Source organism: Colletotrichum chrysophilum (genome assembly GCF_026319265.1).
Source record: "Colletotrichum chrysophilum strain AFK26 chromosome Unknown scaffold_56, whole genome shotgun sequence".
Classification (NCBI taxonomy): Eukaryota; Fungi; Ascomycota; class Sordariomycetes; order Glomerellales; family Glomerellaceae; genus Colletotrichum; species Colletotrichum chrysophilum.
Window position 1 is genome coordinate 17,543 of NW_026517343.1, and position 24,093 is coordinate 41,635.

The 24,093-nt window shown below is 52.0% G+C and overlaps 5 protein-coding genes across 5 annotated transcripts; 4 read left to right on the forward strand and 1 right to left on the reverse strand.

Moving 5' to 3' along the window:
• Positions 1-1,454: 1,454 nt before the first annotated feature.
• Positions 1,455-2,876, forward strand: COL26b_007084 (uncharacterized protein; the record flags this gene model as incomplete). The annotated part of the gene is made up of 5 exons (XM_053179889.1): positions 1,455-1,555; positions 1,614-1,765; positions 1,819-2,060; positions 2,133-2,404; positions 2,480-2,876. The coding sequence occupies 5 exons, from the start codon at positions 1,455-1,457 to the stop codon at positions 2,874-2,876; spliced, it is 1,164 nt and encodes a 387-aa protein (XP_053036097.1).
• Positions 2,877-4,693: 1,817 nt separating this feature from the next.
• On the forward strand, positions 4,694-5,012 carry COL26b_007085 (uncharacterized protein; the record flags this gene model as incomplete). Its single annotated transcript, XM_053179890.1, has 2 exons — positions 4,694-4,900; positions 5,001-5,012. 2 exons carry the CDS (start codon positions 4,694-4,696, stop codon positions 5,010-5,012), a joined length of 219 nt encoding a protein of 72 aa, XP_053036098.1.
• Positions 5,013-5,499: 487 nt separating this feature from the next.
• COL26b_007086 (uncharacterized protein) lies at positions 5,500-8,721 on the reverse strand (the record flags this gene model as incomplete). Its single annotated transcript, XM_053179891.1, has 4 exons — positions 5,500-6,132; positions 6,851-6,883; positions 6,947-7,404; positions 7,590-8,721. 4 exons carry the CDS (start codon positions 8,719-8,721, stop codon positions 5,500-5,502), a joined length of 2,256 nt encoding a protein of 751 aa, XP_053036099.1.
• A 737-nt stretch (positions 8,722-9,458) lies between these two features.
• COL26b_007087 (uncharacterized protein) lies at positions 9,459-10,376 on the forward strand (the record flags this gene model as incomplete). The annotated part of the gene is made up of 1 exon (XM_053179892.1): positions 9,459-10,376. The coding sequence occupies one exon, from the start codon at positions 9,459-9,461 to the stop codon at positions 10,374-10,376; it is 918 nt and encodes a 305-aa protein (XP_053036100.1).
• A 3,114-nt stretch (positions 10,377-13,490) lies between these two features.
• On the forward strand, positions 13,491-17,833 carry COL26b_007088 (uncharacterized protein; the record flags this gene model as incomplete). Its single annotated transcript, XM_053179893.1, has 4 exons — positions 13,491-16,947; positions 17,169-17,236; positions 17,395-17,451; positions 17,759-17,833. 4 exons carry the CDS (start codon positions 13,491-13,493, stop codon positions 17,831-17,833), a joined length of 3,657 nt encoding a protein of 1,218 aa, XP_053036101.1.
• Positions 17,834-24,093: the final 6,260 nt, after the last annotated feature.

A 24,093-nucleotide genomic window follows, 5' to 3' on the forward strand; every position in this document is an offset into this window, starting at 1 on the left:
ATTCCATGCTCCACTTCACTGTGATTGCTCATACATGCTGCGGTCTAATGCATTGTACTTGATTCAACAAATGCCTTACAGCTGCCAAGTCAGAGCCTTGTCCGAATAAGGATAAAATGCGGCACAACAACACTTCTAGCCAAGACAGGCAACCCGGGAATAAATGTCTCAGTTGACACATCCACACGCGTATCACATTGATCAACGCGGAATGAGGCTTCGTCAACAATTTTTCGCCGCCGTCAAGAGCCCAAGATTCCATATGCTATTCTGCCATTTTTTGCCGTCGATTGCGACTCGTTGGCTATTTGGGTAAAGGGTCGGACCGGTTGGTTGCATTGCATATCGCTCAACGGCCTTGTGTAACCGGACATAACGCAATAAGCTGACGAACCGCGGACCGTTCCCGTTGTAATCCGCGTTATTTGATTGGGTTTGAAGCGTTTCCAGAATATGAAAGGGTGCGAAGGCAGCGAATGAGCTGCATGTAGTTGCCGGGTTGGGCATATATTGGATGCGTGTGACAACTTTAGTCGTTCTTAACCCCTGACGAAATCAAGAGTGCATATTGCTTGCGCATGGAATTAGTGACGGCCCAGCCTCGTATGGAGGACTATGTGTTGTGCTGTGATGGCATTCGTGCCGATCACTCATGGCGTTCTTTCTTCGTTGGACTCGAGCCTCGTCTGCCGAGAAATGGTGCGTTGTTGATCGGTCTTGATACGTCCAGGAGCATCGGAGAGCTGACCCTATTGAGACTGTGAGGGGTTGAATGTTATCGGTATTCATCCCGCAGGTTGACCATATAACAGCGCATAGTTCGCGGACTGCGCCGTTGGTTGTCTTGAGTTTAGCAATCGAGCCTGCGCATATACAATTTGGTGCCCAGCAATTGACCATGGCCGGGCTTTCGTCACTCGCCCTCGGCGTTGGAGCCGTCTTTTTTTTCTTCCTTCTCATCCGCAAAGTCTTGAAGGCAGGCAGAAACAGTCCTCATCCGCCTCTACCCCCTGGTCCCAAGGGGCTCCCAATCGTGGGAAACCTCTTGGACCTGCCCAAGCCTGGAGACTACGAGGCAAAGCATTGGATCAAACACAAAGACATCTACGGTCCGTCATGTTGCATTCGGCTGTCTCATAATCTTGACCAATGTCTGACTGATATCACCTCACACAGGCCCCATCAGCTCGATTACAGTGCTTGGCCAAACGATGGTGATCGTCAATGATGCCAGCATTGCTTTGGACATGCTGGAAAAGCGGGCAGTGAAGAACTCGTCGAGACCACACTTGTTGTTCGGCGGTGAGATGTGAGCTGTGTATTCATAAGTATGGTCGGCGACCGAACGCTGACACAGGCATAGAGTTGGCTGGGGGCACAGTCTTGGACTTGTTCGGTACGGAGATCGCTTTCGGAAACATCGCAAGAACATAGCAATGACCATTGGCTCCACCATGGCTGCGGCCCAGTACAAAGATCTACAAGAGGCGGAGGCTGGTCATTTCTTGCTGCATATTTTGAACAATCCCCAGGGTCTCTTTGGACACATCAGAAAGTAAGTCGCTTATCGGCACTCACCTCAGTCTAGATGAACATGCTAATAAGGCCAAAAGAGAGGCTGCTTCAGTGGTCTTGAAGATGATCTACGGCTATAATGTAGATCAGTTCAAAGCCGATCATCTTGTTGAAGCGATTGAAAAAGCTATGGACGGGTTTGGGCAGGCTTCTGTACCTGGTACTTTCATGGTCGACATTTTCCCCTGGAGTGAGCAAATCAGACATGGACGACAGACATGGAGCGTTGCTGACGGAGTCTAGTGCGGTATCTCCCGGAATGGTTCCCTGGAACGGGATGGAAGCAGACTGCCAAGGAGTGGCGCGAAGACCTGAGGGTCATTGTTGAAAAGCCATTTGCTTTCACCAAGCAACAGATGGCCTCCGGACGAGACACCTCGTCAATCACCTGCAACTTGCTTGGTGGCGATCACGATAAAAAGCCAGAAGACGAGTACCTCACGAAATGGACGGCTCTCTCTCTCTACGCGGGGGGAGCCGATACTGTAAGCCCCCAAGTCTATGGCGTGCACAGCACTTGGCTGCTGGATGCTAGGTCACATGCTAATTCGTTGCAGACGGTGTCTACAGTTGCATGCTTCTTCCTTGCCATGTCGCTTTACCCTGAGGTACAGCGTAAAGCTCAAGCTGAGATTGATCAGGTCGTTGGGCAAGACCGCTTACCCACCTTCTCTGATCGTCCTAACCTGCCATATATCGAGGCTCTTCTGATGGAGCTTCTTCGTTGGCAGCCCGTTGTGCCCATGTCCATACCTCATATGTCTTCGGAAGAGGACATCGTTAACGGTTACTACATCCCCAAGGAATCAGTGATCCTGCCAAATATATGGTGAGTGCTCTTCGTAGACTTTTCTTCGAAGATCATGGAAAAGTCAGAAACTGATAGTCGAACCTCTCGCGACAGGTATTTCACTCATGATCCCAAGCTGTACCATTCGCCTATGGAGTTCAAACCTGAGCGCTTCATGTCCACCGAGGGCAACACACCGGAAATGGACCCTAACAGATTTGCCTTTGGCTTCGGACGCCGCATCTGTCCTGGCCGTGTCCTCGCCGACAACGCCTTGTTCATCACAATTGTGCAGGCTCTTTCAGCATTGGAGATCAGCAAGGCTGTCATCGACGGCCAGGTCGTCGAGCCAAAGATTAGTCTCCTTGGTGGAATCGTCAGCCATCCGGAGCCCTTTGAGACATCCGTCAAGCCGCGCTCTGCGCATCATGAAGCGCTGATACGGGCGGTTGAGAAGACCTACCCATGGGAGAGAAGCGATCAAGGAATGTTGGAGAAGATGGAGGTTTGAAGGAGTCCACCTTTGCTTTTCTGTTCACACAGTGACCACGTGTCTGTTCCATGTCAGATGTCGCATTGCATACGTCAATAAGCACCTCATTTCAAGCTCTAGATACTAGAAACCCGTGAAACAAAAGGCACCCAAGCTTCTAATCCATGGATGAGACATGGCATCGTCATCTCCGTTGTGAACCAATACGGCCAGTCCATAGCACACTCATAGCGTCGGCGATGTGGTCAGCGTCAGGATGGATGTTAGCGTTTCATCTTTCGTCTTTGGTGAACGCTCTTTACCAGAGCGAAACAGCTACCGGCACCGAGCTTTTCGGACGGAGGTGGTCATTGAGACTGCAGTTTATGATAAGGTCTTTGGCTTTCTATGAACTGTGCTAAATGTTTTCAATTGCTCAATTCCCTTGCACTTGCTATCGCCATGGCACAGGTTTCTGTGCAATTGAACTCAGGGGATGCGGATCGGAAGTGCAAGATTAGTGTGAGATTCAACTCAATGATATCCGCGCTACTGGGCGCTCCTCCAAACGAACGTTTCTTCTCGCAAGCTGCCTTATCCCAATCGGTTGTAAGTTATTCCAATCCCCAGTCGAAATCTTGCCGCACCCAACCAGATAGCTGCGGCACCTCCGCTTGAGACATGTTTGCGCGACAGGGAAGTGAGTAATGTAGCCGGCTTTCTGAGTGATTGAATTCCTCCTGAAAGTCGAAACATGAAAGTAGGTAGACAATGAAGCTATCCGGATTTGAGAAGATTTTTACGCGTGACCAAAAGTACCTTTAAGGCACACGAAAAAGTGTTTTCCAAACTACTAGACCATGCAAATACAATTCTGATTTCGATACAAACGCGTTTGCCTTTACATGTTGTTTCCTACTAAGCCTATGCTGCAGATGTTGTTCAGCCATAGGTTCATGATAGCTTACCATCTGTAACTAGCGGCGAGAGACTACTTTTGACCCTTCAACAAGAGACGCGGACTTTCTCTGCAGAATACGCGTACATCAACGGAGGCGACTAGTCCCAAACTCCTGTCCTGCCCCACCTGTCCCGGATCACCGGACACGGTCGACAAAAAGCTTATTATAGTTCGTCCATTTCTCTCAGATTCGCGGCGTATCACTATCAGCACGAGCCTGTCAAGTTTCATCTCGGCCAATCCGGAAAGAGATGGGTCAAGTCGAGCATTGCTCTCTCGCTGGCTTGGCCATACTCTCTAACCCACTAGTCCGCCTCGTCTACTTCATATAGATGAACTGAGCAACTTTAACTATTGAGTCAATCGAGACTGGAGATCTTAAAATGCAGCTTGATTAGTAACCTTTAAGTTGTTCTGGACGGTCGGACGAACGACCTAGATGTGTATATCTCGCGTGGGGGCCAAGTTCGTCCGCAAGACAAGGGAAAAAGAGCCTTGAATGTTGCATGTGTTGAGCGGCTCTCTTTTGGTTTTGGGCAGACTCATGTTCTTGGAGTCTCAAATGGATTAGGAGTAATGATTCCAGACTACTGGTTGGTGATAAGCGGGATCAAGCCGTCCGCAAGGGGGAAGCAGGCCGCGACTCAGGAACTCGGCGACTAATTCACCTGTTGTCGGAACCTTAATTCCAGGGCTCAGCGCTTCTGACTCGACCGGATCTTGTAGCCTCTGGAGGAACATATTTAGTTCCATGAGTCGCGAGTTGACAAGCATCCAGTCTGATGACTGCACTCTCACTGCTATTGTTGAGTTAACACTCACACTCTCTCTTCGCCTGTTTTCATTTTTTGTACATACCAAGACATTCATTAAATTTACCCAACCTTCATTCATCATGCGCATGCAAATCGCTTTCTCCTTGGTTGCAGCAGCTGCTGTCCAGCTCGTCGCCGCTGGTGACTTCTCAAAGACATGCAACAGCATGTCGTACTTCTCCACCACCCTCAGCGCAAAGTGCACGAACACCGACTACGAGCCCTACGATGAGGATACCGATCTCGACCTGACGAGATGCCTCGCCAATGTTGGAGGCCAAGTTGTCGTAAGCTATTTTCCACGCCGAAACGCAAGCTTCTTGGCAGTGTGAACAATGTGGAAGTGGCTGATAATGTTGTTTGCAATCCGCAGTGCCGTCCCGGTAGCCCGTCCTTTAAATTCTGCGACTGCGGTCTCGCTGGTGACAAGAAAACATTGAACTGCCGTTGCACCGATTCCACTGGAACCAAGAAGGCATCTTCGTTGAATCTCGGTACGGCTTTACATGGGAAATTTCCCCTCCCGACGCGACCAACAGCTTACACCCTGATTTAGATACTTGTTTGAGCAACAGCAACGGCAGCCTGAGGTGCTAGATATTCGGCTAGGCGCCAGGTTACAAGATCACGAGACTGTTTGGCTAGGGTACGATAGTTGATCCAGAGAGAGCTGAGGAGTCTCCGTGGCTACGTGCATAGCTCTTAACCGAAGTTTCACCGCGTATCATTGCAATGAATTCCGGCTTGTCTTCAGCATTCTTGAATTACTGTCAAACTAGGTAGATGGAAAGCTATACAATTACCAGTCTTCCTATGGAATGCACTCGGGCACTTCAGTCCATGTGTGTTTTTGAAACTAGGAAATCTAAAGAAAATGAGCATGGGCTCAGCGAACCATATCCCTGACAATCTTTCTGAGGAAGTAAACGTCATGTTCGTCGGGCTTGTCGAAGTCTTGACCGAATGTTTGGTACGGCCGAACGAAGAGCCTGCCATCCGAATCGTACGTGGAAGATTTCCCGCTGAGTGTCTTGAAGATGCCCTTCATGCAATCATACGCCGTGGCTTTCGTCCAAGCCTCTAACATATACTTGTCTCCATCAGTATCACTGAGAGCTTCGAAGGCTTTCAAACAGAACATGACAATGGCCGCCAGCCCTGAGGCGTATGCCGTCGCATACGAGCTGCCGCTGACCAGTTTACCGGTGGAACTCGGAAGGTTTTCCCCTGGGAGAAGGAAATCGACCTGGGCGTCAAGATTTTCGCGGGCAGCCTCGCCATATATCGTGGCTGCTCCGATTTTGAAGACTTTTTTGTTGAGCCCTAGTGGTGCGAAGTCCTCGGTTTTAGCGCCAGTTTTGTCCGGTAGGGCCCCAAAGATAACGATATTGTTCTCGACCGCAGTTTTCAAAAGATCTTCAAACTGCCTCTCATAGGCATCGTTGGCACTTCCTTTTCTTTCAAATGTCCAGCTTATGGAAATAATGTCGACTTTCATATCTATGGCCCATTTGAGTGCCTGAAATGATGTTCAGCGGGTCATGGTCCATGACTATGGGCTGATGTAGGAGAATGACGGTAGGTAGAGGGTCTCACCTGACAACAAGACGCGATAGTAAACATTTGATTCTCAACCGTTCTTGAGTCGTCCAGACGGGCAATGTGGAGCTCAGCCATAGGGCAGACCTCTCTGATACAGCGTGCCATAGCCGTCCCATGCTCACAGGGCCCGACAAAGAACTCCTCTTTGTCTTGTCGAAAAGATCGACCTGTCTGTATGCCGTTCAGGTCTGTCAACTTAGCTCCGCTGTCTAGAAGGGCTACTTTTATGCGGGGCTTCTCGCTGGAGTTGTTGATTTTGAGGTTCAGCATGAAGCTTTTGAAATTCTTCAACTGGGCGATCCACTGATTTGTGTCGAGCCTAGATACGCTTACTTTTAGCATTATTCAAACGCCTTGCGATGAAACCTACGGCTTCTCCAGATTGTGAGACATTCGTGTGTCTGCATCATTGCTCCTTCGGTTGCGTTCCGTGTCAGATTCGCTGAGTCGTAGAACGCCATGATTCTGGATTATTATGTCCGCCGATTTTAACCGGGGGACAGTGTTTAGGAGTGTTGTTCGGAACTCCTCTTGATATTGCGTGCAATCATTTTCGTCGTCCACGCTCTTCTCGTGAGGTGAGTTAGTGCTCAAGTCATGTGAAATCCGTTTATTATTTACAATTTGCGACTTACGCTCGGGTATATCTCAATCGAGAGCTGTTCCAGCTACCGCACTTTTAGTGAAATGCACCAGAGCTGAGACAAGGTCAATGGGGGTATTATGCTCACCTTTTCTAATCGAGCAAGCCCGTTACTTGTTGCCCAACCTCTCAAGACCGCGGTATTCCCGTGGGAATACAGATGAATCCTTCTGGCCTCTGGGGCAGCAATTGCCACTGTCTCGGCGCAAATGTCGAACTTCTTCCACTTCCACACCTCAACGCGGAAGTCGCGTGGACATACAGCGTTGTCTTTCGAGTCCAAGCCGGTCAATGCCTCGCGGATGGAAGCATTCGTATGAGATTCCGGCCCGTCGTCATCGACATCGAGGGTGAATATTTTGCGTACTCCTTTGTCCCAGAGCCAGTCGAAGATGCCTGGGTACGGGTTGGCCTCTTGCTCTCGGGACTTCTGAGATCTGCCTTTATGTGACTGGTCAGAACTTTTCTGACCAACCTCCGGTGCTGTTCGCTCGGCCGCTGTCTCTGCATCCTCTGAGGGTTTCCAGTACGGCAGCGTGACGGAGGCTAAGACTGTTTCAAATCGTATGCCGGATTGTTGCCGGATTGTTTTTATATAGGCTTTGTCCAGTGTTACGCATTCACTAGCGAGATTGAGACAGAATTGACGCTCTACAAGATGGTCAGGGTAAATCATTCACTGAAGCCGTAGCGTGGTTAGCCAACACCGCGGTCTTATGAAAGTTACACACCTGTTTCTGCGTCCCAGTATAGGAATTCTGACTTCTTCGACCACATGCCGTCTTCATCGGTTGAGCTACTTCCTTTAAAGCCGATGCATTTCCTCTTCAGCAAGTCCTCGGCCTCAACTCGAGAGTTGTTTCTTGTCTTCTGCTGTTCCTTCAGTAACCGGTATGCATTTCGACCTTTCGCATCCTTGACAAAAATGGAATCTGGGTGCCTGTCGATTAGGGCCTGAATTACAGAGAGTAGCAGGCCGTAATCGATGTTTTGAGCATCGTATAGCTTGACAGCCCTTTGCAACGGGGTGAGTTCTGTGGCGTCTTTGGGCTTTCGGTTGAACAGCTCATCAGGGCAAAGCTGAAGAAGAGCCTTAAACCCCAGGAGAGGTAAAACCCGACCAGCGGCCTTTCGTCCCGAGTCGAAGTTGTTCTGGTTCAGCAGCGACTCCAGACAAGATTCTGCTCTCTTCTCGGACTTGAGAACTAGCTCCAGCCTTTTACGAAGCTGTTTGTCTTTTTCGAGCAGCCTTTGTACGTCGACCGTGTGGTGGAGACACTGCTCACCATCCACCAGTGTGCTGATCACATCGGCGTCTGATCTAACACTTCGGCTGCATTGTCGCAGACGAAGAATGGAGGCCTTGAGGAGTGGGCATTTGACGCAGTCTCCAGTGAACGGCTTTTCGATCTCGATGAAACTGTCTCTTGGAATGAGCAGGTCGATTACCCGAAACAGCGTGGCTATGTGGTGTTTGGCGGCTTCAATCATGGGGATCTTATCGTCCTCATCCGCTTCAACAAAAAAGTCGGGATGTTCCACGACCAGGGACTGAATCTCCTTGATCACTGGTAAAGGATTGATGTCATTTGGCTCCCTCCTGAATCTTTTGATGGCTCGGTGGATGATATTCTGCTGATCGTCATTTTTCCTAAGTCGCTTTTCGAAAACTTGACTATACTCTTCACCGGATTTGGTGTCATTAAACCATGCATTGAGGAGTTTCCTGTGGGCATCCTCGACAGAGATGCCGTCATTTACAGGCCGCCCATGATTGCGTAGCCTGTCATCGCCGGCTCTCCCACGACCGAGGTCATTCAACTTCTTTGCAGAGTCGCCTCCGGTGACTGAAGACGCTGTCATCGTAAAACTGGTCGCGGCAGGGGAGAACTTCGGGTCTTCGTTAGATTGTTCCAAGTCTTTGGGTCGCAGGAACGGCGGAGGCGTATAGGAAGACGGCGTTGTAAGCTGACGAAGACAGTTGGTTCAGGCGAAGAAATACTGAGACACAGCTGCGACCCTCCCCTAGATCAAAGGAGGGAGCTTAGCGAGTTCGGGTGCATCTGCAGTGGTTAAATGCGGAAGAAAGCATTCGTGTTCCCCTGAGAATTATGGTGATGAGGGCAATGGACCAAATATATCCCCGAAGCAACCGGCCAAGAACGATCAGGAGGCGGGGGGTCTGCTTGATTTCGCACGCAGGCTGCAGCCTTCCGCGCCGAGCTTAGCCCGAAGGGTTTCTTTCTGGAATGGGGCAGCTCTCTCTCTCACACACACACCTGCAACATGACCATGCACACCCATTTGACCGTGCCATAATGCAGGCTGTGCTGGGGGCTGGGTAGGGTGAAGGGTTTGTCTGACGAATGATTCGCTCATGGAGGGGGATGAAGGGGAAGGGGGTGGACAGCAGCAGGCTCTCATGAAGAGACTTATGAGCACTCAGGGCACACATCATTGTTGTCCCATCCGCAGGTGCTCTCGAAGATAAAAGTCTGGCTGAATTCCGCCAAACAGTTATGAGCTTCTTGAGTTCTCCGATAACAAGCTTCAGGGGCATCAACATTGGATTTTCATTGCCGTCGTTTTCCCTGTCCAAGATGCAATCAGACCAGATGCAAGGCCCATTCTCCTGGGACTTTCAACTCGATACGAAAGAAGCGGGTCGCGAGTTTCACCGCAGAAACGACGGTCGGGAAATCCAACGCCCAGATATCGTCGACGATTGTTGCCGGGGCCTGCTGCTCCAGGCCCGGATAGACCGTATCATTCATGGGCACGAGCTGAACGGCACTGGCCCAGCAACTCTGATAATCTTCGGGTTTCGCTTCCATGGACTTGATGAGGATCGTCGCTTCAAGCAAGCAAGGATAATCATCACATTCCAAGATGAAGAGAAACAACACGGAAACGACCCAGAAGTCATCACCCTATGGCCAAATGGCAATTTCACGCTTGGAGAGCCACTGGAAGTTGAAGTCGAGGAGAGCAGCGGCGGCGAGGCTGGAGTCAATGTGACAGGAGGGGCTGGCATTCAAGGTGGTGGTCAGGTCCTGCGGAGGTGGGAGCGGAAGATAGGCTTCAAGAAGTCCATCGACAAGATCAGTTTGACCGGATCCATTATGCTCGACACCGATATCCGCGAATACGGAAGAAACAACGCCATACGTATTACCATAAGCGAGAGCAAAATCGCCTCGCCTGGTATTGTGACCGATCTGCGAGCTGCTGTCTTACTGAGGCGCCAGTCTCTAGACGACACTTTCCTTGGCACCATCAAAATGAAGGCCGACGCACACTTTGCGTACAACGCGTTAAGGGGAGCCCGTGCCATTTTCGGCGGCTCCCCCCATAATGACCCGATCATCTTCAAACCTGGTGTTCAGTACCTGCGACCCAAGACACTTTCGGGTGTGTTGGAAGACAAGTTGGCAGAGCAGGTCGATGAAAGAAACCTGGGAGGTGTCGCGATTGAAGGTCTGGCGGGGGTGCTGGGAAGTACCGTTCTTCCGAATTGAACCCGGGTCATTCGTTCCGAATGTAGATAGCAGAGTAAATTGAGCTGATGGAGTAATAATTTCCAGGCTCGGCTTGATGCGGCCAAGCAAATAGTCTCGAAGGTGCTTACTTTGGCTGATAAAAAAACACGCAAGGCTCCGGTAGATCGGGTCCCTAATTCAGGTTTATCGCACTGCCCCGTGGTCGAGAGGGTGTGGTCGCGGCAGGCTGGCATGCGGGCTGTATCACAGCTGACCATTTCACATTGATCACTATGCCAATTTTATCGAACATGGATGGCAGGACTTATCGCTGACGGGGGAGCCCAATGTTTTCCATTTTTTTGTTTGCGGTCTCTTCTTTCATCCCCGCCACGACATCGAGAATTTGAGAACATAGCTTCGGACACCCTTACATTGGAAGCATGAGTAGCAGGCATGGCCGAACTGAACAGAAGCAAAAGTGACTCTTATTCAGAGAGTGTTTCGGACCATGATGGCCCACAAGACGTGCATGTCGCCCCGAAAGCCTTTAGGTAAATCCAAGCCACATAACGAACCTCACGTTGTTTGGGCTGACCGCGTTTACTAGAATCTATCTTGTGGGCTTTCCGGACCAGCCTGAGACCACTTCCGCAACGACGCCTTTGACAGACACAATACCAAGTCTAATTCCAGAGGCACTAGTGAGAAAACACAACATCTACCGCTACGACGCTGCAGGCAGGCCACGAATTCAAGCGGACGAGGATGGGGGCAACTTCGAATCGGAAGCATGCGAGAAGCTAAAGGAAACTTCAAATTCCAGAGGCGATGGGGAAGACAACACCGATGCGACCTCCTCTTCTGAGTCAGGCGACACCGATCATCAAGTTGAAGGCGCCACTCATGGCGCGAAAGAAGCAGATTACTACGAGGTGGTCAATGACGACGTGCAATCTACGACAAGCTTTTATGACTTGTCATACTCTCGATCTTGGATCGAGAAGGAAGCACTTGATCTTCTAGATAGGATACAACGACATGGCTCGAAGGGGACAGAAAGTGGAAACAAAGTGGTTTTAGCTGGCTTTGGCCTCGGCGGAATTGTGGTCAAACAGGTACGCTCTCTCTCTGTGTAATGTGAATGTAGTTATGTTGAAAACATGTGCTTAAGTTATACATAGGCCATTGTCATCGCGAACACGGCCCCTAGATTCTACGATGTCGCGTCAAACGTCACCAGACTGCTGTTCTTTGCCACTCCCCACGATCCGAATCAGCACTCTTCATCGGACCGTTCATCAACCCAACTCACCTGGCAACACGTAATGACTAATCTGCTGGAGGTAACGGACATCAAAGATACTGGGAGGTTCTCGCAGCTTCTCTCCAGTCTTGTCGAGTCTGTATCCCAGCTATCGCACAGCTATTACAGATTTGCAGCAAAATATCCAAAGACTGATTTTGTACAAGGCGTGAATGACGCCCTCGAACAGAATGAAACGCCTTCAGATACAAAGGTTACTATTCGTTGGCCAAAACGAGGGTCACAGAATGGGCTCGCGATCTGCTCGGTTAATGACTTGAAGGAGTTGGAAATACTACGTGAGCATTTCGCGCCTCGCGAAGTCCTTTGGGACTATCTTGGTATAGAACCTGTTTCGCCTTATACTGTCCTAGCCTGCCTAACGCGCGTGCCCAGAAACCCACAAGCAACATCACCAAGACACGTCCCCGACCATCAATGACAACATCGGGACGTATTTTGACGCACTCCAGTCGCTTTCCCCTTCCAGATGGATCCTGTACGAAGGCCCCAACATAGACAGACCCAATGACTTCAACGATCTGGATACTATCTATCAATCAGTTGTGGATAAGATTTCTTGGGACCAGGTTCGTGGGGGCTTCATAAATATTTGCGGCCCATCCCGACACGGGAAGTCCACGCTTGTCCAGTTTATCTCTCAGAAGCTTCGGGAGCAGTCGTCGGTAGTCACAATAGACAACCAAACGATGGCATCAGAAGGACGTCAGCCAACCCTATATGGGGTCTTGGTCTCCTGCATCCATCAACTGCTGTCGCAAAAACCTTCCCTCTTCGAGCCAGTAATACCTCTGATGGCCGAGATCAACAGAAACGATGCCTGGACGGAAACAAACCTCGAGAGTCTGCTGTGCTCCATGTTTCTTCATTGCCGGGCGATTGACTTTTTGATCGTTGTGCACGATCTTGACGTCTGGGAAGCTCCAGTGCAAGACTTTTGGCTGCGAATGCGAGACAAGCTGGCGGCGTTACCCTCCGCTGGCACATGCACCTTTCTCATCAAAAGCCGCACGCCTAACGAAAGCTTCAACTCGACGAAACGCTGCGAAGTAAATCTTGGCGAGAAGCACCAGCGCTGCCGTCGCCTTTTGATCACGGCCAAGACAAAACAACTGCTGGATTTTGACTACGGCTCAACTTTCATCAGTGAAAGGCTAGTTGAGCATGTGGAAAGTCAGGTCATACAGTCTGCTTCAAATTTTGACGGCTCCTTCTCCGCCGTCACGGCCTATCTTGAATACTTGCTACAGAAGACCGGAATCAGCTCAATCCAACATATCGAAGAGAGCATAGCCAACGGCCCGCGAAGCCAAAGACAGCTATATGAGAAGTACATTGAGCGGCTAAGTGCCAGAGAACCTTCCACTGTCTTCTGGGCAAAGTCGACAATGTCTTGGATTCTCTTGGCAGCCCGAACGTTCCGCATCGAAGAGCTCGCAATCGCTGTTTCGATCAATCTCAGTCAGTCAACAATGTCTGACATCCAGAGAACAATTTCCATGGATATGGAGCGAGATATTCGAAGCCATCTGGGTGGGCTTGTATCCATTCAAGCCCGTCACGTTCGCATCGCCAGCCCGTCAGTTGCAGAGATTTTGCTCAGCGGCGAGCCCGGTGCAGGTCTTTGGCCCGAAAGCCAAGGAATGTTTGCACAGCTTTGCCTGCACTATTTGAAGGTAGTCCTTGGAAACAGTGCTCCGGAAACGTGGGATAAATGTTTGGCGCTAGCATCGCGACGGCGTAGGTGGTCACCCGTCCAGGCCGGAGACTCGATTTTGGAGTTTCTAGACTACGCTTGTCGATTCTGGCCAACTCACTTCCTCGCCATGGAGAATGAAGACGACTCCCTCCGAGATGCTGTTATTAATTTCTTCCGGACAGAAGAGGTGTCTCAGAAGTGGTTTCAGCTGTATGTTTTGTTCAGTGCCGAGTCTAACGGCGGGGCGACGACCGAAGCCTCCGAGGGTGACACCCAGTTCAAGAGCCGACTGCTAGAACAGTACTTCTTCGCCGACTCTCGTACACAATTTCAGCTATCACCCGCTCGTATGGCTGGGTTTGTCGGGCTCAAGTCCGTTGTTTCCGCACTTCTTGAAGGGGACATGGAGCAAAAGGGCAGCACCCTGGAATTGGCCCAGTTTCGACGTGGCTACTTAGAACACGACATCATTCTCTGGGGAGATCAGACCCATATCAAATTTCATTGCGCAGTGTCTAGGAACGATAAGAGCGTTGTCGAGAGATTGTTCCAAGATGACCCCGAAGTATTCAAAGGTCTCTTTCCTCTCCACAGGGCAGCTTTGGCGGGTAACTTTGAGATTTTCCAGCTTCTCTTCAAATCATATGAAGTACCTTCGGATTCTGTTCTGGAGGGGCGGTCTATTCTCCACGCGGCTGCGATTAGCGGCCATGTGCAAATTGCTCGGCTAATTTTGGACGGAGACACGCCCAACGCCCCCGGCTTCATCGACATGATGGACAACAACAATCAAACAGCCTTGATGATTGCTGTCAGAATGGGAAATATGGACCTGGCAAAGCAGCTCATTGCGGCCGGTGCACAACTCTGCATTGGTGACTGTAGTGGTAAAACAGCATTGCATTATTCCATCCAGCATTGCCCGCAGATTGTTGGGGATATTGTGAGCGAGGACAGTAGCCTGACGTTCTCCCAGGACGAAGTAGGGTGTACGCCATTACATGCTGCCGCTTGCTCGGGGAGCATTCAGACGACTGAGATCATGCTCGCCGCTGCTAGGGAAAAAGACCAACTCGCGGAGTTGATCAACATGAAGAATAGCCAAGACTTCATGGCTCTTCACCACGCCGCTGAAAGAGGATTCGACCTCGTCTGCAAAGTTCTTATTGAGGCTAGCATTGAGGTCGATGCTTATTCAGGCGATGCCAGGACAGGCGCTGCATTGCTGGCTTCCAAGCATGGCCACTTAGCCAGCCTGAGAAGGATATTCCCCGAAGATTTAGAAGACGGAGATCAACTACTCTTGGAAGCAGCCAGGGCAGGCCAGATGCTCATCGTCCAGTACCTTCTCAAGACCGGCGTTTCCGCAGACGGACCGGAAGAAGCAGCCAAGACGCCGCTCTCCGAAGCCGCCGCCCGAGGACATCGCGATGTTGTGCGCACTTTGCTGCGTTTCGGAGCAGACGTGAACCTGCAGGATGCTCAGCGGCGGACCCCATTGCACTATGCCGCAATGGCTGGGATGCATGAGGTCGCAGAGATTCTTCTCAACCCTGCTTCCGTCGACGCAAACGAGACAAACATTGATGCGCGAGACTTCCAGCGATTCACACCTCTTCACAATGCAGCCCGCGGAGGGAATGAACGAATAGTTACTCTGCTACTGAGGCACAATGCATCTGTAGACGCTAGAACGACCTCGGAGGAGACTCCATTACATTTCGCGACCCGATTTCCCGAGGTAGTTCACCTGCTACTGAAGCACCACGCATCTGTAAACGCTCGAACGACCTCAGAGGAGACTCCATTACATTTCGCGACGCCAGTTCCCGAGGTAGTCAAGCTCCTCCTGGAAGCACACGCTGAAGTGAATGCCGTCGATGTTCTTCACCAGGCACCTCTGCACATGGCAACGCGCAACCAGTGTCACCAGTCGGTGCAGATGTTGTTAAAAGCAGGTGCCGATGTTCGCCTTGCCGATGACGATGGTGGCAAACGGGCTGTGTACCATGCCATTGAACATAAAGACCTCCCAATGGTCGAGGACCTTTACAAGCTTGGAGACCGGCCAACTGAAAAGGAATACTTAGACGACATTGCACACGCGGTGAAATGCTCCGCCACTGATGTCCTCAGGTTCTTGATAAAGGATTGTGGGAACTCGATCCACACGAAGAAGGTTGGCGATGATCAAACATTGTTGCACGTTGCTTGCGAAACGATAGACTCGCCTGAGATTGTATCGTTCCTGATCGAGTCGGGGCTGGACGTCAACTCCCTCAGTGCGAGTAAAACCCCATTGCACTTGGCGGCGGCAAGTGCCAAGATTGACAGCATGCTAGAGCTTCTCAAGTATGGTGCCGATATCAATATGCTCGATCAAAACGGCGACGCGCCCTTGCACTTGGCAGCGCAGAGCGGCTCCGACACCGCCGTTCGTATGCTACTCGAAAAAGGCGCCCCCGTTGATGCGCGGGGGTTTGATGGGGAAACGCCGCTCTTTTGTGCCGTTACCGGCGGCCACATCGCCGCCTCTAGGGCTCTTGTCGAATCCGATGCCGATTGCAACAAACAGACCGACACTAATCGCTGGTCAATTTTGCACGCCGCCAGCTACCTGGAAAGTCCGGAGCTCTTGAAGTTCATTCTGTCCCGGGAGGTAGATGTGGACCCCAGGAGTACTAATGGAGGATGGACACCCCTTCTAAAGTCGATCGATTGTAATCGGCTTGAGAACGTCCGACTTCTTCTCGAAGCTGGGGCCGATCCCAACGTTAAATATGACGAGGACAGCACTTCGCTACACCTGGCTTTTGAGAAGAACAATTTCGAAATCACTCGTGCCCTTTTGAGCCATCAAGGGAAGTGGCCAGTCCAACTTCTTATCACAAGGAATGGTTACTCGTTCATCCACATTGCGGCGGAAACATGTAGCAGGGAAATTGTCCAGCTTCTACTGGAAAGTGGAGCAGAATACACGACCAAGACCACCGACGGTTCCTCCTGCCTCACACAGGCGGTCAAAGGAAAGCATGCCGACAACCTCAAATTGTTTCTCAGCAGGGAGCCCCCGCTAGACCCGCAGTTCAGATGGGAAAGCCAGGACATCGAGGACGCATATTGGTTAGCTGTGTCATTGAACCAGACGGAACTTGTCGGTATCATACTCGAGTATGACGACTCTTTGGAATTGCTAAAGAAGGAGAACAAAGATGGACTCGACCCGCTACAATTAGCATTGCAAAGTGCCAGCCCACAGTATGATTTTGATGGCATGGAGGAACCGCTTCCCGTTGACTTGGTCAACCGTGGAATTGACCCATGGGGTAGGAAGCCACTTGATAGGCCATCGAGGTTTGTACAAGGACTCGCTTTCAACGGCCTTCGGCGCAAAGGCTTTGTTGAAGCCTGCATCAAGGCTTTCCCGACCGACCCTCAGCAAGCAGGTTTAGGATTCGAAGAGCTGCGAGCTGCTACGGAGATTGACAACTCTTCTCTTTGGGAAAAGCTCTCGCCGCTTCTGACACAAGTCGAAGACGAAACAGACCAAGATGACTGGAACATTCATCACTTTTTGAGCCAGAGTGCACGCAGAACACTTTTTGCTGGGTGTCATCAAGAATCGGCTGAAATGATCACAAAAGCGCCAACAGCAATGGTTAGGGCAGACATGTCCATAGGGTCTGATTCCGAGTCCCTCGTTCAGATCTCAGAAGACGGACTACAAGTTGTCTTTTGTAAGTGTCTTGGAGCCTCCAAAAAGCGCCATTCTATGTTTGTGGACACCGACGCTGATCATGTATAGCCGGAACGAGCGCGGAGAGCTTCGACATTTTGTCCATCCGCGCTGACCATCCTCTCCCACCCAGAACTGTGGGTAGATCATATTTCGAGGTTTCAATCGATGCCCCGAAACTTGAAGAACCGCGTAAGGATCCAGTTCCTGTTGAGGACCGCAAGAATGAGGAGGTATCTACTGAGCCTGTGGAGACGAAATCCGAAGACCCTCCCGAGCCCGAGCTTGCTCCTAGTCCTTCGACATCAAGCCTTTCCAGTTCAAGCTCCCAAGAATCCGTTTCCGTAAATTGGTGCGTCTCGATAGGACTCTCTGGCACGTACGCATATCTTCCACGGTCCCACGTGGGATGGAATTCCTGGACGGTTGGCTATCATAGCGACGATGGATACATCTGTGAAGGAGGAGATGAGGGCTACACCAAATATGAAACAGGGAGTCCTTCTAGTCCTGACAGCACGGTGGGATGCGGGGTTGACTATGACAGTGAAGAGTATTTCTTCACCTTGAATGGGAAGGTGGTTGGTACGAGCACTCATTCCCAAGTTATCCCTCTCGCGTTTTTGAGGCCGTGGAAACATACTAACGTATTTGAGCAGGCCGATACAGAAGCCCAATCATCTTTCGCAAGCTTTATCCTACCATCGCGCATGGCGGTACTCAAGTCAAACTAACAGTAAACTTTGGGCAGACGGATTTCATGTGGTCGGAGGTGCCAGGGCTCAAGGAAGACGAAAATAACCCGCCTTCCCCAGTCCTCGAGAGAAGGCCGACAGGTTCTTTGAAAACATAGAAGATGGCGGAGAGCCAGCAGATGATTGTCGCTTCCTCTCCTGGTGGGTGTTTTCAGTTGTATGGCACTGGCTGCTTGGTCTAGCCTGGAAGGTTGTATGTTGTGTCATGGGGACTTCATATACGTATCAATGATATTTACAATGTCGTTTCAAAAGTTTCCGGTTATCAGTGTGTGGCTTTACAACTCTCGCAGGCTCTATCTAAGTTCCTTTGGCTGCTTTCCATGACATGTGGCCGCGTGTCAAAAATCCCATGCTTACTGTCGCTGCCCATACTGCTGCCCGCGATCTCCCTCCTAGCCATACCTGCTCCTGCTTCTTGCCTACAGTCGACTAATTTCTAAAGCGAAAAGCACAGGCGTGTATTGATCGATATTTTGGCATTTCAATGCGCATAAAGAAACGGATCTCGCTCTATCCCGATGAGCACTACATTGCTACGCTTTGGAATATAAGTTGAGATAATAAACAGAGCCCTTCCTAGCTAGAAGATCCCTTATAGCCTCATAATCAGAAGAACCTTCACGGCATTTACAGCCCAGAGGGCGAAAGGGCGGCAGTTCAGCTCACCAAGGCACCCCGAGGGGTGCCGCAGGTCAGGGACGCCGTTTCTGAGGGCCCCATGAATAAACGCCCTCACGACAATACACGGCTCTGCTCGTTACCCCATCGCTAAGACCTCCATCAACACTGGACTATTGATGTGTGGCACTTGGTGATGTTGGACCTCCAAGGGGAGGAGAACGTATCAACAATATACCCATGAATGATGAATCCTCATTTGACATCTTTACGGGTCACTCTTTTCTCATGGTTTTTGGTGTTTGAACTGCTCCTGGAAATACAACGGGAGACTCGCCGAAAAATGAGCGTCAATGATTGGAAAAGTGCGCAGAGTGATCACAGGAGGTAAAGCATCACAGTTCCAGAGGACCCCTCAGTCATCCAGACTGCTCGTCATGAGCACAGCCCAAGTTACCATCAACATCGTAAGATGCCAAGAATCGAATCCCGCAGCCAAGATCTAACAGTGCCTACTAATTTTCGTACTGCGCTTGCCACATGAGAGATATTGGCAGGATGCTGGCTATGCGTGTGGAAGTCAGTTTACCAGAACAAGGCTGGCGATGAATTGTGAGGGGTCAGAAAGGAGGCGAAGGAGGCAATCTCCGTGCAGCTCCGGATCTGGCCCAATGTGAGTCAAGTTCCGAGCACTCCGCACCGAAGGTTTTCGATCCATAGCCGCGCTGATGACACCCCCGCGTTCATGATAATTATCATAACCGATGACGTGCCTGGGCATTCTGTTGGAAGGAATCATGACTTGGCGTAATCTGGGGCACGAATATGATCCGGGATGAGCGACGGGCTCCGGGGGCAAGACCGACCGACCGGCGGGCGTTCGGTGGGCGGGCGGCTGAAGAAGGTGGGCGCCGCTCGGGGGCAAGTCGACCGAACCTCCCTTAGGTAGACAGACAAGCTCCCGAGGCGCACAGGCGGTGCGTAAGCCAAGTCCAAACTGCCCCTCGTTTCTCGCCGACGGCGCGACTCATGGGGCGCCTATTCTTTCTCGTAGCGCATGAGCTATTATCGTGAATGTTGCTGTCGGATCTGATGCCAAGCAGGAGGCAACCGTGTTGTCGCGATGTCGACGTGAGAAAGGAAGCCAAGGAAGGAGAAATATGGGTTCGGGGCCTTGGCGTTTCTTGTATTTGAGCTTCAGTTGCTGAGAAAGGCTGGGCGGAGTTGGGGGTCAGTGGGCGAGTATCCAGCGCTTGTAGATCTGATGCAAAGCTGATGCGATTACCCAGAATTCCAATTGTTTGCTGCTGTCATCTAATCTTAGCAACTGTCCTGGGATTTGAGACGGACCCTGAAAATATTTCGGAAACATTGAGAGAGTCCGAGTTGTTTTGTCGCATGCTATTCCCAGCGTTGCACGCAGCACGGACAGCGTATCACAGGCCAGCTGTTCTCCCATGCGCAACCCGGTTCGAAACAAGAGATAACGACCCTGGAGACTGCTAGAGTTGCGCCCTCGAAGGATACACGACAACGTCGCAAACGTACCTCTGTAGATGGCTAGCTCGATGGCCTGGCCAGAAGGCAATGCGGCATCACGAGCGTGTGGCCTTCTAGAAGCGCCTCATGATCTAGCATGAATTCTAGCGGCCTTTTCGTTGGGATGGCAGTGAGACAGCGACCGGGGCTTGCGGCTGGCTTGGAGCGGTCGGCTTGGAGGTGTGAACGCCATGTCTCGGTGGCTGGGAGTCGCTGATATGGCCCGATTGGCTGGGTGCTGCCGCATCTTATCACGACTGATGCAGTGTCGAAGGCAATTGTGAGGCCAGTGGCTGCTTACCAGCACGTGGGCGACATCCGGACCTGAGATGAGGCTCACCGCTGTTTAGTCTGAAGTTTTCGGTAGCATTTTGGTGATTTGCGAGTCGACGATCTGGACCTCGGAGTACATGTCCCATCTCGTGTTGGTGATGCCTGAATTTGGTAAAATTCAGTAGGCCAAAGGCACGGCGAATGCTAGGGTCGTGCCCGCGGCAGCATGCCGGGCTTGCAAAGGACGCCAACTAGACGGCTGGAAGGGGATCTCGAAACAACCGGGAGATGCGCCTGCAGATGTTTTGGGCGGTCGAAGCAAGGGTCTCTCGTGTGTGGTGTTGAGTGGTGGGTGGTGGTGGAAGTGGGGTGATGCGACGGCGCTGGGAGGTGGACGGCGGCAGGGCCAGGCTGGTGGTGAGGCCGCGAAAAGGACCCGGTTTGGCGAGCAGGATGGACCCGTTCTTCTCCGCAGACTCCAGAGGAAGCAGATTCGGGGTTTGGGGTTGAAGAGGAGACGACGCGTTGGAGAGGCGGGGAGACGGAGATGGGAATGGGGAAACCGTGGAGGAAGATGCGGGCGAACGAGGCGATGTAGTAATGATGGGCGTCCGGTTGCAGAGGCGAGGCCAGGGTGAAGAGCGCGAGGAGAGCAAGTTGACGCGAGACGAGATTGACGGCAGGCAGGCTGGATGGAGGGATGGTAGCAATTGTTGGTAAACCGTGAGTGGTTCCGTCACCTCGGAGAGACCAAGTGCCGGGCAAGTTGCATCTGCATCTGAGTATTACTGTACATTAGCCTATCAGTTCTAGACGAGAGAATTTGACAATTGGTCAGCTTTGAGCCTTCGAGGGACTTTTTTTCTGGTACAACTGACCAGATACCTAGCCATCAGCCATGGATGATGGAGGATCGCGTCTTGGCAAATGTCGAGACGTCGGCGGTGGTCTTCCAAGTGCGGTCAAGTCGAGGACGGGGAGTACGTGGATCGTAGCTTCCGGTAGCCACGCTGACCCAGCATGACTCAAATTCCAGTGGATGAACTGGGCCAGCGGTCCGTGGGACGGACGGGAAGAATGGCGAACGGGGGCTGCCTCGTGGACGCTGACGGGGAAGCGAATGAGTGACGGATGGCGTTTGGATGACAGCGGATTACGGTCCAGTTGGTGGTGGAGGAGAGTGGGCGTGGAGGGTCGCAAGAGTACGGGGAAGATGCGCCAGTGGCAGAAAAAGAACCGGAAGATGCCCGAGAGTCGAGGACGAAAAGTGGAGACGAGCCGGCGTCGGTGTTGCGCCCGACTGAGAAGGACCCACCGGTTGGCCGGACTTTCCTGCGTTTTCTCACAGTTCGCAGGTATTTTCCAGCGAGAAGGAACCCAGGGAAGGCAGCAAGCACCGTGACCTGGGGAAAGTGCAGCAGGTAGGGACGGTGCGACGGGCGCGAGACGGTGGTTGGCCAAACGGAGGAAAGCGCCACCAATGGAAGTGTCAGTGGGGGTGGGCCTGGGTTCCGACGGAAGGCAGACCAGCGCAGCGAGCTGCACCATTTTCCCATTCTTTTGGTGCCAATTGCGACTTCTTCCCAGCGAAATGCACGCACGGCCGTGTCTCACCTGACGAACTCGGGGCCCCAACCCGCCAGCAGGTCACTGGTATCCGTAAATGAGAGGAGACCTAAGGCAAGTGGAAGCTCTGGGGAATTGGGACTGGACTGGACTGGACCTGGACCTGGACCTGGAACTGGAACCGTCTGCTGATGATCCATCGATAATCCATCCACTGACCATTGACATCTGCAACAGTGCGCGAATTTGATGCCCAAAGCAGCACCGTCATTGGCCAAGACCTGCCGACTCTCGCAGTGCTAGTGGCCCTCCACTACCAGAAGGCCACCACGACCGGCAGCCTAGCTGTTAGCATCAGGCCACAACCAGCGTTAAGCTTAATTCCCCGACATCCTCTGGCCCTCTCTGGTCCTTTCTTTTACGGTGGACACATGGAGCACTAGCGCCGACGACCCCGTTTACCCCGTGGAGGAGGAGGGGGATCGGCTGTCAAACTTGTCAAAGCAGTTCGTTTGATCTCGCGAACCGCTCGATTGGAAGCGCGCGAAACGACGCTGCCATTTTTCAGTAATGGTTTTTCAACTTCACGCGATGGCTCCCAATCGACGTCGACGTCGTTGAGAGTGCGGCGACTTTGCTCGCAGCGCCGAGCAGCTTGGCGTAACGGGATGGCTTGCCGAGAAAGATACAAGCACTTTCTTGGCAGAGTCGCTGTCCGTCGTGTCTTGGCCTACGTTGGAGGAAGACGCCATCCCTGCACTTTGCTGGCATTCGACGGTGCGCTACGGAGGATTCCTCGCCTTGGGAGGGAGAATGACCACTTGAGATGCCACCCACTGCAGCGCACACCTCACCTCCCTCAAGGCACTTGACTCGGCACGGGCAGACAAACGGAATGGACGATGGGGGCGGTAGGCACGAAGCACCCGCTGCTCTTTCCATTTCGCGCCCCTCGAGCTATCCTTCCAGAAGCTCAAAGGAAGGCACGGAAAGAGGAAGGAAGAGCAGGCGTGATCCCGTTTGGCTGCATCCAATGCCCTCCTTCTCATCTTGATCGTTCCTTCCCTCGTCAACGCAGGAAAGAGGCATGTACGTACCGACCCGTGCCTGCCCTTCCATCACCATTGCTCTTGCCATTTGCGCAATGGGCAATAACTGACTGACTGGTCGTCCCCTCCTTCCACCAACTGAAGGATTCGTCGTGATGCAACATGGCCCTCATTTTCCCTCCTCCTCATCCACCTCTCCATCCACCTCTCCACCGGCCAAACTGACCAGACCCAAAAACACAGACGGCCAAGACTTTCCCCTACGACTTTGTGCGGCGCAAACTTTTTTTTTACGTTTCGACCCTCGGCATTGGCTTTTTCTTCTCCCCTGGCGTTTCTTTTCCACCTGGCCCTTATCTCCGTCGCCGCCACGCTACGCTGCTTTGGTCGCCGTCGCCGCGACCCCGTTGCTATTCTCAGCGTCCCAATCGCACCTCTTGGCCTCACCCAACCCCATCCGTTTCTTACACGACTCTTACGCTCGAGATACCATACCGCAACGCAATCCAACCCTCTCTCGACATCGCGATGGCGTCTTCTGTATCAAGACTTCCTACTCTGGGCCTATTCTAGGACACCTTGCCTGCCGCTCTGCACGCAGCCCGAAACCGCCGACGAAGACGGCCACGTGTGTTACCTTGTACACCCACGCCGTCATCATGTCTCTCGCCAACGCGGGTTGAGGCCCATCAACCAAAGAAATCGAAAGGAGGTTGCAGCAGATAGGGTGTTTGGACGGCGATTCCTAGTGGACTTTGCGCTGCGTTCGATCCCGTCTCGGCTGTCATCGCATCTCACCTTGCCGCAACGGGAGAAGAGTCAGTCATCCTGTGTTACTGCGAACACACACACACCCTAGTACAGCTGTGCAAAGTGCAAACAAACGGCATGCTGCTAGGACCGTGGTTCGCACTTCAAGCACTTGGAGTGATCCGCCGGAATGAAGGCCGTCTCCCGCACGCGTGACATGCCGTAGAGGTATTCTCTCGCGCGCTTCGTATGCAATATCCTGAGCCGGGACGCCACCGTCTCGTCAACCATCATGATCCCTAGCTCCAACACTACCGGCCTCCCTCCCCCTACCTCCCCTACCTCGTCCCCAGGACCCCTGTCGTGTACCTCCGTCTCCCTCGTGCTTCGACAACGCCAAGGCTTTCAGCTCGCACTAGCAGATGCATCTCGTTCTTCCAC